Source organism: Schistocerca americana, chromosome 7 (assembly GCF_021461395.2).
Source record: "Schistocerca americana isolate TAMUIC-IGC-003095 chromosome 7, iqSchAmer2.1, whole genome shotgun sequence".
Taxonomy (NCBI): domain Eukaryota; kingdom Metazoa; phylum Arthropoda; class Insecta; order Orthoptera; family Acrididae; genus Schistocerca; species Schistocerca americana.
In genome coordinates, this window is record NC_060125.1 from 487,063,465 (window position 1) to 487,077,463 (window position 13,999).

Sequence of the window (13,999 nt, forward strand, 5' to 3'; positions counted from 1 at the left end):
TGTCTTTGTTAGAGCTTGAGTTGTGAAGCATTATGTGTTGCAAGAAATGAATAGCCTAGGGATTCATTTTCACCATTTGTGTCATTAACAGATCATGTGGATGTACATGTATTAACTGATGCACTAATATGTTGTACTTATATGAGCAGTTGTTATTTACAGATTGTTTAATTTGTGTGTGCTAACAGTATTTGTAGAACAGGAGCTTCTGCTTACCAATTGCTGCAAAAGGAATAGCTAATGCTTGTAAGCAACAACCTATCTCCTTGCGGCATAGTACAAGTTAAAATATTACATCCAGAAAGTTCCCTAATTGAAGGAAAAAAAAAAAAAAAAACTATGGGGAGTGGACCTATCACGCGTTCATATCTGGAGTGGGAGTCAGTTGTGAATAGGGTGATAGCAGGTAGAAAAGGTGCATCTACAGATTAAACAAGGAGTATTTCTATTGTTCTGATGTCTTTTGCATATGCATAGCAAGTACGCTGTCATCTTATGGCTGAGACTTGGCAAATCCGTGTGGTGGTAGCAAGTACGCTGTCATCTTATGGCTGAGACTTGGCAAATCCGTGTGGTGGTGGTGGTGGTGGTGGTGGTGGTGGCGGTGGCGGTAAGGGGGTGAGGGATTTGGCAGAAGATTTGTGTGTTTTTTCAGCACTTGGGTTTGCTTGAATTATCTCCTTGGTGACTGAACAAATGAATGCATCAACAATTCGGCTATCCTATTTAAAGTGAAGTTGATCAAATTCTTTGTGGTGCCTTTGGAAACTTGATGCTTGTGTGAGCTGGAAGTCTAAGAGGCCCCCCCCCCTCTCTCTCTCTCTCTCTCTCTCTCTCTCTCTCTCTCTGTCTGTCTGTCTCTCTCTCTCTCTCTCTCTCTCTCTCTCTCTCTCTCTCTCTCAGCTCTCAGGTCTACCTTGCAAGTGCAGTTTTTTCATTGATAAAAGTTTATCTGTTTTCATGATCAATGCTGTACAGTAACACATGAACAAGAGTGGAATACATTTTTTGTTCATTTTGATTTAACATATAGAATAAAACTGGGTTCTAACCACAACAGAAAAACAAAGTTCTTAAGGGTGATAATTCGAGTGGGAATATCTAACCAGCAGTTAAGTCATGCTTTTTAAATGCCTTGCTCACAAACTCCTATCAAGGTAGAATTGCAGAGGTTGATGTTTGCTGACTAGACAGCTGTACAGACTGAGACACAAGATTATGAGAAGCAATGTAGTCGTATCCTATGCTGCTAAGATACCATGTCTCATTTCATCAGCAAACCTCTTGGAGCAGCATTGTCACTTGAAGATAGCGGCACTGCATATGGACTGATACTCTTTGCAGTAAATATTTCTTCTTTGATTCAGTGCCTTCTTGAACAGAACCACTTCATTAGCATTCTATATTACTTGCATGTACTATACCATCCATCTCCTTCTTGGTCCAAGATACATAACTCCTAATAGGTTTACTTTTCCAAATCATTGGTTTGTTTCCCAGAGTTAGACTACCGTATTTACTCGAATCTAAGCCGCACTTTTTTTCCGGTCTTCGTAATCCAAAAAACCGCCTGCGGCTTAGAATCGAGTGCAAAAACGCGAAGTTCTGAAAAATGTTGGTAGGTGCGCCACAACTAACTTCTGCCGTCGAATATATGTAGCGCTACACAGGCATGCTTTGTAGGCACAGAGATAAATACTGGTGCCAAAACCTCTGCGTCAGTAAATAAATTTAAAAAAAAGGGTGGAAGACGAGCTTTTTGTTTCTCCGCCCCGAGTTTCGACCACTGCATTTTCATACATTATCCAACGAAGTAAATACAAATTTCGTATTGTTCATCTTCGAATGTAGCAGAATTTCAATGTGCTACGAAAATCCGACTGGCAAGGCTGTTATGTTTGTCAATATGGCCAACTCTACGTTCTGAATTTTTTCCTACCTGTGAGAAGAGATGGTTGCTAATAGGAACCTGATGAAATGTGAATCACATGCAGTATTATCTCCACCATAAGAATAATACGAATATAAACATTTTGCCATGTGTTCTTTCATGTTTGCTGCTATCTCATTTAAATCCTGTCTGCCTAATAAACTACGAAACTTGAGTGAGACAACAGCAAACACGGAAGAATATACGTATCGTATCATGTTTATATTCATATTATTCTTATGCCTAATAGTGATACAGTCAGAAATGAAGCACGACAACTGAGTAGATTTTTAAATCTAAGATGACTAATTTCTGTGCAGAATTTGATGTACTAAAGAAGCGGCCGCAAAAATTTTCAAACGGAGAAAAATTTTCGCCTAACTCTCACTCAGAACATGTTCTATCATACGCAGTCTATTATTTGGTTCTTGTTGATCATTGTCAAAGAAAGCAGCAGTGTAAGTAACAACAAATAGCAGTCTCTTGCCATTGTTTCGCTAATGAGACGATTCCTCTCCTTTTTGTTTTTTTTTATTGTAAGCGGCGGTAGCGCGCACAAAAGCAAGCCATGCCGCGAGCGGCGACACGCTGTAAAGGCGCACTATCAGAATGCGACAAACAATGCATGACGCAGTACAGTAATGCATTTTCAGCTTAGAGTGACGTAAACACCTATAACAAATAAAACGGCACTTATCAGATGAAAGGAAAATAAGCAATCGATTCAAACCAGACGAAGCACATGAAAAAGGAAGGGTAACCGAATAAATACAGACGGAGCGTCTGACGCATAGCAATGGCTACCTGGTAAAGCTTAACTGCTAAGATTACGACTCGAACCAAACTACTGTATCGTCTTCCGTTCGACCTAAATTGGGTCTCATATTACAATGGACCAACTTTGTTTCGATTTGGAGGTGTGGCCTAAAACTTTTCTCTCCCCTTGAATTTCGAGTCTCAAATTTCTGGTGCGGCTTAGATTTGGGATTTTTTTTTTTTTTCCTTTATTTCGTGTCTCATTTTTCAGGTGCGGCTTAGATTCGAGTGCGGCTTAGATTCGAGTAAATACGGTAACGCAACTATACCAACATTTTCTTTTGACAGTTCCCCTGTAGAGCTCCAAATGCAATGTCACTGCCTTTTCACTCAGAGTGTGGTAAGCTACAGAGTACTGTTGACAAAGAGTACTGTCGACTGTGTCCACATTACCATCCCCAAATCAATTTCTCCATGTAAAAAAGGCTTGTCCTGTGATCTGAGGTCATTTCCTTAAATTTACCAGCTTCATCACTGAGGAGTAGCCATTATGTCTAATAACAAATCACAGATGGATTATTTTGTGTGGTAAGGTACAGTATCTAAAAGAACATGAGCTTGATGTATTAACATTGTTTGAAATGACTAGCAGCAGTTGGGGAAAAATTAGTCATGGTGATTTGTTTAGTCTGATACAGTTGACTTCTGGAAGCATACCTCCTGTTCTCACTGACCTAAAAAGCAACTCCAGACATATTGACAGATGTAAAAACATATTGTTGTTGTGGTCTTCAGTTCAGAGACTGGTTTGATGCAGCTCTACATGCTACTCTATGCTGTGCGAGCTTTTTCATCTCCGAGTAACTACTGCAACCTACATCCTTCTGAGTCTGCTTACTGTATTAATCCCTTGGTCTCCCTCTACAATTTTTACCCTCCACGCTGCCCTCAATACTAAATTGGTGATCCCTTAATGCCTTAGAACATGTCCTACCGACATTCTGTTCAACTGCTCTTCCAGGTCCTTTGCTGACTCTGACAGAATTACAATGTCGTCGGCAAGCCTCAAAGTTTTTGTTTCTTCTCCATGGATTTTAATTCCTACTCCAAATTTTTCTTTTGTTTCCTTTACTGCTTGCTCAATATACTGATCAATAACACCGGGGATAGGCTACAACCCTGTCTCACTCCCTTCTCAACCACTGCTTCCCTTTCATGCTCCTCGACTCTTATAATTGCCATCTGGTTTCTGTACAAATTGTAGATAGCTTTTTGTTGCCTGTATTTGACCCCTGCCACCTTCAAAATATGAAAGAGAGTATTCCAGTCAACATTGTCAAATGCTTTCTCTAAGTCTACAAATGATAGAAACGTAGGTTTGCCTTTCCTTGATCTAGCTTCTAAGATAAGTTGTAGGGTCAGTATTGCATCACCTGTTCCAACATTTCTAAGGAATCTAAACTGATTTTCTCCGAGGTTGGCTTCTACCAATTTTTCAATTCGTCTGTAAAGAATTCGTGTTAGTATTTCGGGATTTTTGGGATTGGAATTATTATATTGTTCTTGAAGTCTGAGGGTATTTGGCCTGTCTCATACATCTTGCCATGTTGTGGCATGCTCTCCCAAGACTATCAGTTCTAATGGAATGTTGTCTACTTCCGGGGCCTTTCTTTGACTTAGGTCCGTCAGTGCTCTGTCAAAGTCTTCACACACTATCATACCTCCTATTTCATCTTCATCCAAATTCCCTTTCATTTCCATAATATTGCCCTCGAGTACATCAAGCTTGTGTAGATGATCTATAAACTCCTTCCACCTTTCTGCATTCCCTTCTTTGCTTAGGACTGGTTTTCCATCTGGTTCTCTTTTCTGTTTCTTTAATTTTCCTGTAGGCAGTATCTATCTTACCCCCAGTGATATATGCCTCTACATCATTACAGTTATCCTCTACCCATCCTTGCTTAGCTGATTTACATTTCCTGTCACTCTCATTTTTGAGGCGTTTGTATTCCTTTTTGCCTGCTTCATTTATTGCATTTTTATATTTTCTCCTTTTATCAATTAAGTACAATATCTCTTCTGTTACCCAAGGATTCCTACTAGCCCTCGTAGTTTTACCTACTTGATCCTCTGCTGTCTTCACTATTTCATCTCTCAAAGTTACCCATTCATCTTCTTTTTATTTCTTTCCCCTGTACTTGTTGTTTCCTGATGCTCTCTCTGAAATCTCTACAACCTCTGGTTCTTTCAGTTTATCTAGGTCCCATCTCCTTAAATTCCTCCCATTGTGCAATTTTCTGTTTTAATCTACAGTTCATAATCAATAAATTGTGGTCAGAGGCCACATCTGCCCTGGAAATGTATTACAATTTAAAACCTGGTTCCTAAATATCTGTCTTACCATTATATAATCTAGGGGAAACCTTCCAAGACCTCTAGGCCTCTTCCATGTGTTCTAGTCTCCCATGACTATTAAATTTTCATCTCCCTTCACTATCTGAATAGTTTCTTTTATCATTTCTTCAGTCTCTTCATCATCTGCAGAGCTAGTTGGCATATAAACTTGTACTGCTGTGGTAGGCATGGGCTTTGTGTCTTTCTTGGCTACAATAATGCATTCACTATGCTGTTTGTAGTAGCTTATCCGTGCTCCTATTTTTTTATTCATTATTAAACCCACTCCTGCATTACTGCATTTATGAACCTGTATTCACCTGACCAGAAGTCTTGTTCCTCCTGCCACCGGATTTCACTCATTCCGACTGTATCTAACTTTAACCTATCCATTTCCCTTTCTAAATTTTCTGATCTACCTGCCCAATTAAAGGATCTGACATTCCAGGCTCTGATTCGTAGAATGCCAGTTTTCTTTCTCCTGATAACGATGTCCTCCTGAGTAGACCCCACCTGGAGATCTGAGTAGGGGACTATTTCACCTTCGGAATATTTTATCCAAGAGGACGCCATCATCATCTAATTATACAGTAAAGCTGCATGTCCTCGCACAAAAATTACATCTGTAGTTTCCCCGTGCTTTCAGCCATTCGCAATACCAGCAGAGCAATGCCATTTTGGTTAATGTTACAAGGCCAGATCAGTCAATCATCCAGATTGTTGATCTTGCAACTATTGAAAAGGCTGTGCCCCTCTTCAGGAATCACATGTTCGTCTGGCCTCTCAACAGATACCCCTCCATTGGGGTGGCACCTATGGTAAGGCTATCTGTATCGCTGACGCAGGCAAGCCTTCCCACCAATGGCAAGGTCCATGGTTCGTAGGGGTGTATAAGAACATACATATTATTAATAGCTAGAAGAGATACAGATTACTTTTGGTACTGCTCCAGGTAGCTTTATGCACACATTAATAACATATATTTAGTTTGTCTTCTTTACTTTCAGTGTTTCAATTAGATATTTGACCAGCCCATGTAGTTTAGCTTGCGAATATATATCACTAGTGTGCGTCATATTTTATATGTTCAACATTTCTTAGGCAGATACCTTTTTTTGCAGATTCTTCTCTAAGCCAACTTGCTAAAAAGTTTTTTCCACTGGCATCACACTATTCAATTATTGCGCGCTTCATAGAAGAAAAGAGGCAGTTTGAATGTGGTCAGGTGAATCATGCTTTGGTAGCAGCAGTAGACAGTCTAATCAAAGAATACTTGGTATCAATATCACAGCTAGAGGCATACAATCACCGTGGCTCACTCAACTTACAGGAACTTTGGTTTTATATTCAACACTGGCAGCGCACCCTTGAGGTTCTAGCTGATATTGCTACTTTTATATGCAGGGTGAGTACTCTGGAAAGACTAAAGCTTTTACAATGGCATTTAGAAGCCATTTATTTTTGGCAATGGCTTCATCATACATTCCATTTATTAATTCTGTTTTGCATTCCCTGCCATAGTCTTATTTTTATGTCTTGTTTACATGTGTAAGTCATCGAGTCTCCTGTATTAGTTGAATTGTCTATTTCCTTTTTAAAGATGATGATCAACAATTGATGAGTTTGTGTCTACAGATGTTTGATTGGGCAGCAATAATTATTTTATTTTGTCGGACTCTTGATATCTATGTAGAAATGTTTTTATATGAAACACCTGTATAGATTGTTGCATTATACACAAAGTTGAAAACCACAACTTTTTAAATTGGTCTACTCCTTTCACAAACAAATTACATACTATTGATAATACAGGCAATGGATGAGGCAATGCATGCAATAGATGAGGAAGATGAGAGAATGTGTATATACCATTGAGGTAATAAAATCTCCAATGCATATTGCTGTTTACCTTCACTATTATAACTTATCTGAAGAATCATTACTGATAGCAACAGTCACAACTAACAGCTCATGCTGCAAATGGAGGCAGAATGTACCAGTAATTTGCTGAGATTGGTCGGTATAACCCGCATGTACTGCCAGGCTTGCGTCAGAGTTATTATTTCTAAAAAAAAAAAAAAAAAAAAAAAAAAATTATTAGTGTCGAAAATTTAAGCGTAATGAATTGTATTTCATGAACAGGACAAATACTGATGACAAGATAAAACTGTGTGTTGGACTCTCATAGAAACCCAGATCCCTGCCTAGGAAGCTGTGTGTGTGTGTGTGTGTGTGTGTGTGTGTGTGAAGTACAGTCTAACTTTTGCACCATTTCATTGTAAGTAAGTACTTTTTTTTAAATTTTAAATTCAGTGCGTTAATGCAGTCTTAGTAATTGAGTGTTGTAAAATGATCCTTTCATATAGTGTTCATTAAAAAAGAGCTTATTTGTTTTTAGTTGTAAATATTTGTCATGTATTATTGTTTTTCTGACATGTTCTACATCCTGGAGGACCTCCTCACTACAGATCAATTGGGATGAAACTAAGTCTATGATGATAAATGCATTACTGATTCTGCTATATAGACATTGCTCAGGGACTGACTCAGAGAGTCAGCTTGTCACTTGTTACTTTCCATACCTTCCCAGGTTGGAATCTGGTTTCAAACGCCAGTGGTTGGTGTTGGTGTTGTTGTTGTTGTTGTTTTTGTTTTCTTGTTTTCTTGTTGTTGTTCTGTGTGGTTCAAAGGCCTAGCTCAAGTCTTTCAATTGGATTGCAGGTCCCTTGAGTCCCAAACCCATTCCAGTAACCCTACGGGGGAAAGGGGACTTAACATTTAATATGGAATATGAGGCTTTACATTATTCAGATGTGAAGGCTAGGTTAAAGGCAGACTGAAATATTCTGACCAGGATTCAGTCCCAAGACATTTCAGTTTCCCGGCACACGGTTTACCGTTAGATAACCAGACCTGAGTAGATTCATATATCTGTTCATTTAGACAATGCTGTTTGGCCTAATAGTTACAGAAGTTTAAACTTACTGCATTTGCAGCTGTAGCATACCTGTACCTAAGCAATAATCTCTTTTAAACAGTGAAAATACATTGTAGCAACCTAGTCCAGCAAAAGTTAAGATTTAGTTCATGAAAGTTTTGTTATACACTCCTGGAAAGGGAAAAAAGAACACATTGACACCGGTGTGTCAGACCCACCATACTTGCTCCGGACACTGCGAGAGGGCTGTACAAGCAATGATCACACGCACGGCACAGCGGACACACCAGGAACCGCGGTGTAGGCCGTCGAATGGCGCTAGCTGCGCAGCATTTGTGCACCGCCGCCGTCAGTGTCAGCCAGTTTGCCATGGCATACGGAGCTCCATCGCAGTCTTTAACACTGGTAGCATGTCGCGACAGCGTGGACGTGAACCGTATGTGCAGTTGACGGACTTTGAGCGAGGGCGTATAGTGGGCATGCGGGAGGCCGGGTGGACATACCGCCGAATTGCTCAACACGTGGGGCGTGAGGTCTCCACAGTACATCGATGTTGTCGCCAGTGGTCGGCGGAAGGTGCATGTGCCCGTCGACCTGGGACCGGACCGCAGCGACGCACGGATGCGCGCCAAGACCGTAGGATCCTACGCAGTGCCGTAGGGGACCGCACCGCCACTTCCCAGCAAATTAGGGACACTGTTGCTCCTGGGGTATCGGCGAGGACCATTCGCAACCGTCTCCATGAAGCTGGGCTACGGTCCCGCACACCGTTAGGCCGTCTTCCGCTCACGCCCCAACATCGTGCAGTCCGCCTCCAGTGGTGTCGCGACAGGCGTGAATGGAGGGACGAATGGAGACGTGTCGTCTTCAGCGATGAGAGTCGCTTCTGCCTTGGTGCCAATGATGGTCGTATGCGTGTTTGGCGCCGTGCAGGTGAGCGCCACAATCAGGACTGCATACGACCGAGGCACACAGGGCCAACACCCGGCATCATGGTGTGGGGAGCGATCTCCTACACTGGCCGTACACCACTGGTGATCGTCGAGGGGACACTGAATAGTGCACGGTACATCCAAACCGTCATCGAACCCATCGTTCTACCATTCCTAGACTGGCAAGGGAACTTGCTGTTCCAACAGGACAATGCACGTCCGCATGTATCCCGTGCCACCCAACGTGCTCTAGAAGGTGTAAGTCAACTACCCTGGCCAGCAAGATCTCCGGATCTGTCCCCCATTGAGCATGTTTGGGACTGGATGAAGCGTCGTCTCACGTGGTCTGCACGTCCAGCACGAACGCTGGTCCAACTGAGGCGCCAGGTGGAAATGGCATGGCAAGCCGTTCCACAGGACTACATCCAGCATCTCTACGATCGTCTCCATGGGAGAATAGCAGCCTGCATTGCTGCGAAAGGTGGATATACACTGTACTAGTGCCGACATTGTGCATGCTCTGTTGCCTGTGTCTATGTGCCTGTGGTTCTGTCAGTGTGATCATGTGATGTATCTGACCCCAGGAATGTGTCAATAAAGTTTCCCCTTCCTGGGACAATGAATTCATGGTGTTCTTATTTCAATTTCCAGGAGTGTAGTTATGCAGTTTCTAATTTCATGCCACTTCAGTGTTCACAATATTATTAGTGATTCCTGATATGTCAGATTATTATGATTTACATTGAATGTGTTGTTCTTGAGTACCAATCTGACCTCCGTTTCTGTGGTGGTAAATATTTTCATATATTGAACTGTTTGGATAAAATAAACTGTCGTTAAAAATTATGAGAATGTCATTTCTCAAAAATAATTTTAATTCCCATTTGCAAATAAAATTTTTCTGTAAATAGCATTTGTTCCTCTTAAATATAAATTATTTATTTAAAACTTGAAAACTGCATCCATTCTGGAACAATATTGTTGGTGAATATCTCTCCAATAATTTCAGTGCTCTGGAGACTGAGCCAAACTGAGGGGGGTGGGGGTGGGGAGTTCAGAAGCAGTCTGATGGTACAGGACTTAAGGTGCAAACTAGACTAGAAAGACTAAGGTGGTCTCATAGCCAAGTAATTGTCACCAGAGGAAATGATGGAACTGGTACAGAACTTTCTAGGAGATGGGTATTAGTATGTTTAAACCAAGTACTCTGCTCAGTTGTTATCTGTGATTTAGGATTGTTGAGAAAGGATCTTTGAAGAAATTTTCATGTAATAAGAGTAGAAAGAGCAGTCAGTAGTGGTCTGAACTATAATTTCGGTTGTACAATTTAGGACGGCATCAGGTGCATTGCTGAGAATACTCCTCAGACTAATATAAAGGTGAGTATGATAAGTCATGGATGAAGTGTTATGTGGAACGTGTTAACCCTTTATGACCAGAATTTTTCTTCTAAGATGTTGACAATTCTCAATTTTTGATGTCAGTATAGTAGGCTGGAAATTGCTTTAGTGAAAAGAAAGCAAGAAAATTATAATTTTTTTGGTCTTTTCCAAGAAAGGGATGTGAGAAACCCATTAGGTCATAATGGTACACTCACTGACCAGCATTACTTCATGGGATTCATTTTGACAAAATCAAATTTGTCTCTTGTTAACACACTAAAACAACTTATGTTCAGAACACATTGACTGAGTTATAATTCTGTATTGTAAATAGCATTGTTTTCACATTTTCCATAATCAGGAATAAAATTTGACCATGATCTCCAAGATTTTGTGTTTGACTTTAATTGAAAATTAAAATCCGTTCTTTCTTCATTTGTTCTTGAGGATTAAGAGATATTTCTTGTTATTACTGCTATCTTTAAACTGAATTTTTTCGGCTTCTGGATAACATATGGTGTGGTGTCATTTTTCATTTGTTGGCCTGTAAATGGTTGAGTTCAAATTCTTCGAAAATATGGTTTGTTTCAGAATAACTACTTTCCTTATTCAATGGGAAAAACTCCTATAATAACCCCCTTATCTCCTAATTTTCTTGCCATGGCATGCCATGCAAAAATATGAAGCTATAGATCTGATGGAACGTAGAAAACAATATTTTCTACAAAAAATTTCCAAATATCTTCAATATTTTGTGCTTCTATGAAGTTATTAACATAAACAGGGTTACCATGAAATTGATGAATAAATGTGAAGATTACCACTGCACACACTCAAAATCAAGTGCGGAGTGGCCACAACCTAACTCCATGCAACCAAATAGCGCAAAGACTGCAAGCACTGAGATTCGCAATAATACAGCTCTGGAGCGACAAAAATACAGCTGTAAAAATTCTTTGATACATTAAAACTGTGCCAAACTAAGAATAAAAGATGTGCCATAGTGCTGTTGGGCTTCTAATGTTAGAAAATATTTTGGCCCTCCTTCTTTGGTGAACAGAAGTACCACCAGATCACAAACAGTTTACAGTACTTGGAAAACTGCCAAGAGAGTCATCCTCATATGGACGTGATTGATGCATCATTCCACATTCAGTGATCTATATGTGAGACTGCTCATTCAGTCACGTATAAGTGACATGGTTTGCCTGTGAATGCATCTGATATGAGGATACTTACACGCGTAATTACCAGATGGTTCGAGTCTCATTAAAGTTATCATCTCACTAGTTTCCAGTGTGTTTCCTAAATGAGTTTTAAAGGTAAATTTGTCCAAAAATCTACAGAATAAACATTTTTACAGTTGTAACAGTTACTAGCTACACTAAATACTGCAGCTTGAAGCCATTAATTTTAAAGGACACTCATTTAGTTTCTTCCATCAACATCAGAACCTCATAAATAAAAAAATGTTACGTTATAATATTGATACAGGAAAAGGAAAACACAGTATTTCAGTGGATGTTTGACATTAGCTCCAATTGGGCTTTGAAATAATTCACTAGTGAAAGTTGAAAATTTGTGCTGGACCATGACTCAAGCCATGATTTCCCGTGTTATGCGAGCGGTCACCTCAACCAATCTGTTGGAACATGCATTCTGTCTGACCCAGATTCTCAACTTATTGTACACTATGAAGTAGTGACCCTGTCCATTTACCTCATTTGCTTGCAGCATTTCCTATACTCCTGCAAGAGGTTCGGACTCTATTGTGTGAAAACACTAAGAATATCATGGCAATCAAGCAGACACCACATACATGTGTATAGTATAAATGAAAGGACAGTTGAATGTCAGCATATGTGTTGGGCTCGTCAAGCCTCACGTAGAAGTAACTGAAAATCAAACAGATGCATCTTGATTGATACTAGCTAGTGCCATACTACTGTAGAACCAATAAGAGGAAATGGAGAGTGACTATATCCACAAAAAATTGGAGCCTGTTCCCAGGCCATAGAGGATTTATGAATATTTTGTTGACGGGCCCTTTTTTTGAATGATGTGTGACAGTGGCAGATCAGTAAACACACAAGCTATTAGAACTGACAGTTTACAGCCTGCCAGCAGGACGTACAAGGGGCATTCCATAAGTAATGCAACACATTTTTCTGAAAGCAGGTTGGTTTTATGCACGATTCTGATATACCATGTTATTCCACCACTCTTTTGGCTATTTTTCAACATATTTGTTAGTTGTTTTTCAACATAATCTCAGTCAATATGATGACCTTACACCACTTTACGGCATGAGTTAACGAGCATTGCACTCTCATTTAAATCTATCGCTGAAAGACTCAGTCTACAGGAATTGTGAAACGAACCCTGTCATCGAGGACCATGTGCCACAAAGGCACAGGTTCATAATCAGATGGGGAAATTCACAGGCATCTATTGACCCTAAGTGCTGTAGTGTGTGTGTGAGACAGACGAGAACCTACGTCATAGGGAAACCCAGTAGAAGCTGTTTGTGGCCGGGGAGACATAGCAGTGTTAAATATGGTGGACTTAAGATCAGCTATAAAGGGAAACGTTTATGGAAACTAATTAATTCTGTAGTAATGCAGGGAATCAAGCCACAGTAATTTTAATCTGCCATCCTCCATAAATTTTCATGGTGATCCCAATAAAACTTGAATATTGATCATATCTATAATAGAAATAATACAAAAGCCAAGATCGTTTAAATACTGTTTACTGGATAACCGGTTTCAACACACTAAAGGTGCCATCATTGGATCTGAATGTAGACGTTTATAAACCATCTGGAATGTTAATCTGCATTCAGATCCGATGATGGCACCTTTAGTGTGCTGAAACCGGTTATCCAGTAAACCGTATTTAAGCTATCTTGGCTTTTGAATTATTTCTACAACAGAGTGAGCACCCCACTATGCACTATGTGTTCACTGCAAAATTTCTATAATAGTTTAGGATTTACTGTTAAAGTGAAATTAACAAGTTCGTTACAAAATCCTGAATGCTAAAATCTGAATGCTTTGGTCGATCTTAACAACCGACATTCATATAGAAGCACATCATTAAAATGACAAATGTTGTAAATATCAACTCTGTAACTTTATTTGTTTAAAAGATGTAGAATATTAAATTATCAGTATTTTCAGTTAAGCATCAGATCATCATTACCTCCACACAAAACACATTGAACGATGACAGCATGACACCTTATTGAATCATTAGGTAATACAATATTTGTTGTAGAGCTAAGTGCATAATATTTGCTTTTGTTCTTTATTTATTTATCAGAAAGTACATGGGTGCAAGGCTACTATCTGTGACATTCAAAGTTAAGAAGAAAATTGTATTGGTATTATGTAAAGGAATTTAACGTTTATTATGTAATGGATAGTATTGTTACTTTATTTAGAACATGAAAGTGAAAAAAGCTGTAGCCAATGAGATTGATTGCTGAGATGGATGGCCTCAGGAAAGGGAACTGCCCTAGTCAGTTGAGGGGGGATGTTTGGCGTGCAGGAAACCCGGCCGGGGATGGGCAGTGTGTCAGTGCTGGTGCAGACACGAAAGCGGACAGTTCGCCTGAAGACATCAAAGGGTACAGTTCGGATGCAGATGGGAAAGCAGACGGTCG

The 13,999-nt window shown here is 39.9% G+C and overlaps 1 protein-coding gene across 2 annotated transcripts in view; it reads left to right on the top strand.

The window, feature by feature from the left end:
- The window catches only part of LOC124621947 (gamma-tubulin complex component 2-like), a 181,304-nt gene that overhangs the window by 58,094 nt on the left and 109,211 nt on the right, over positions 1 to 13,999 (top strand). For both annotated transcript variants that reach the window (XM_047147461.1, XM_047147462.1), the window contains exon 6: positions 6,202 to 6,485. In XM_047147461.1, the coding sequence (XP_047003417.1) occupies positions 6,202 to 6,485 (284 nt within the window). The remainder of the gene's footprint in view (positions 1 to 6,201; positions 6,486 to 13,999) is intronic.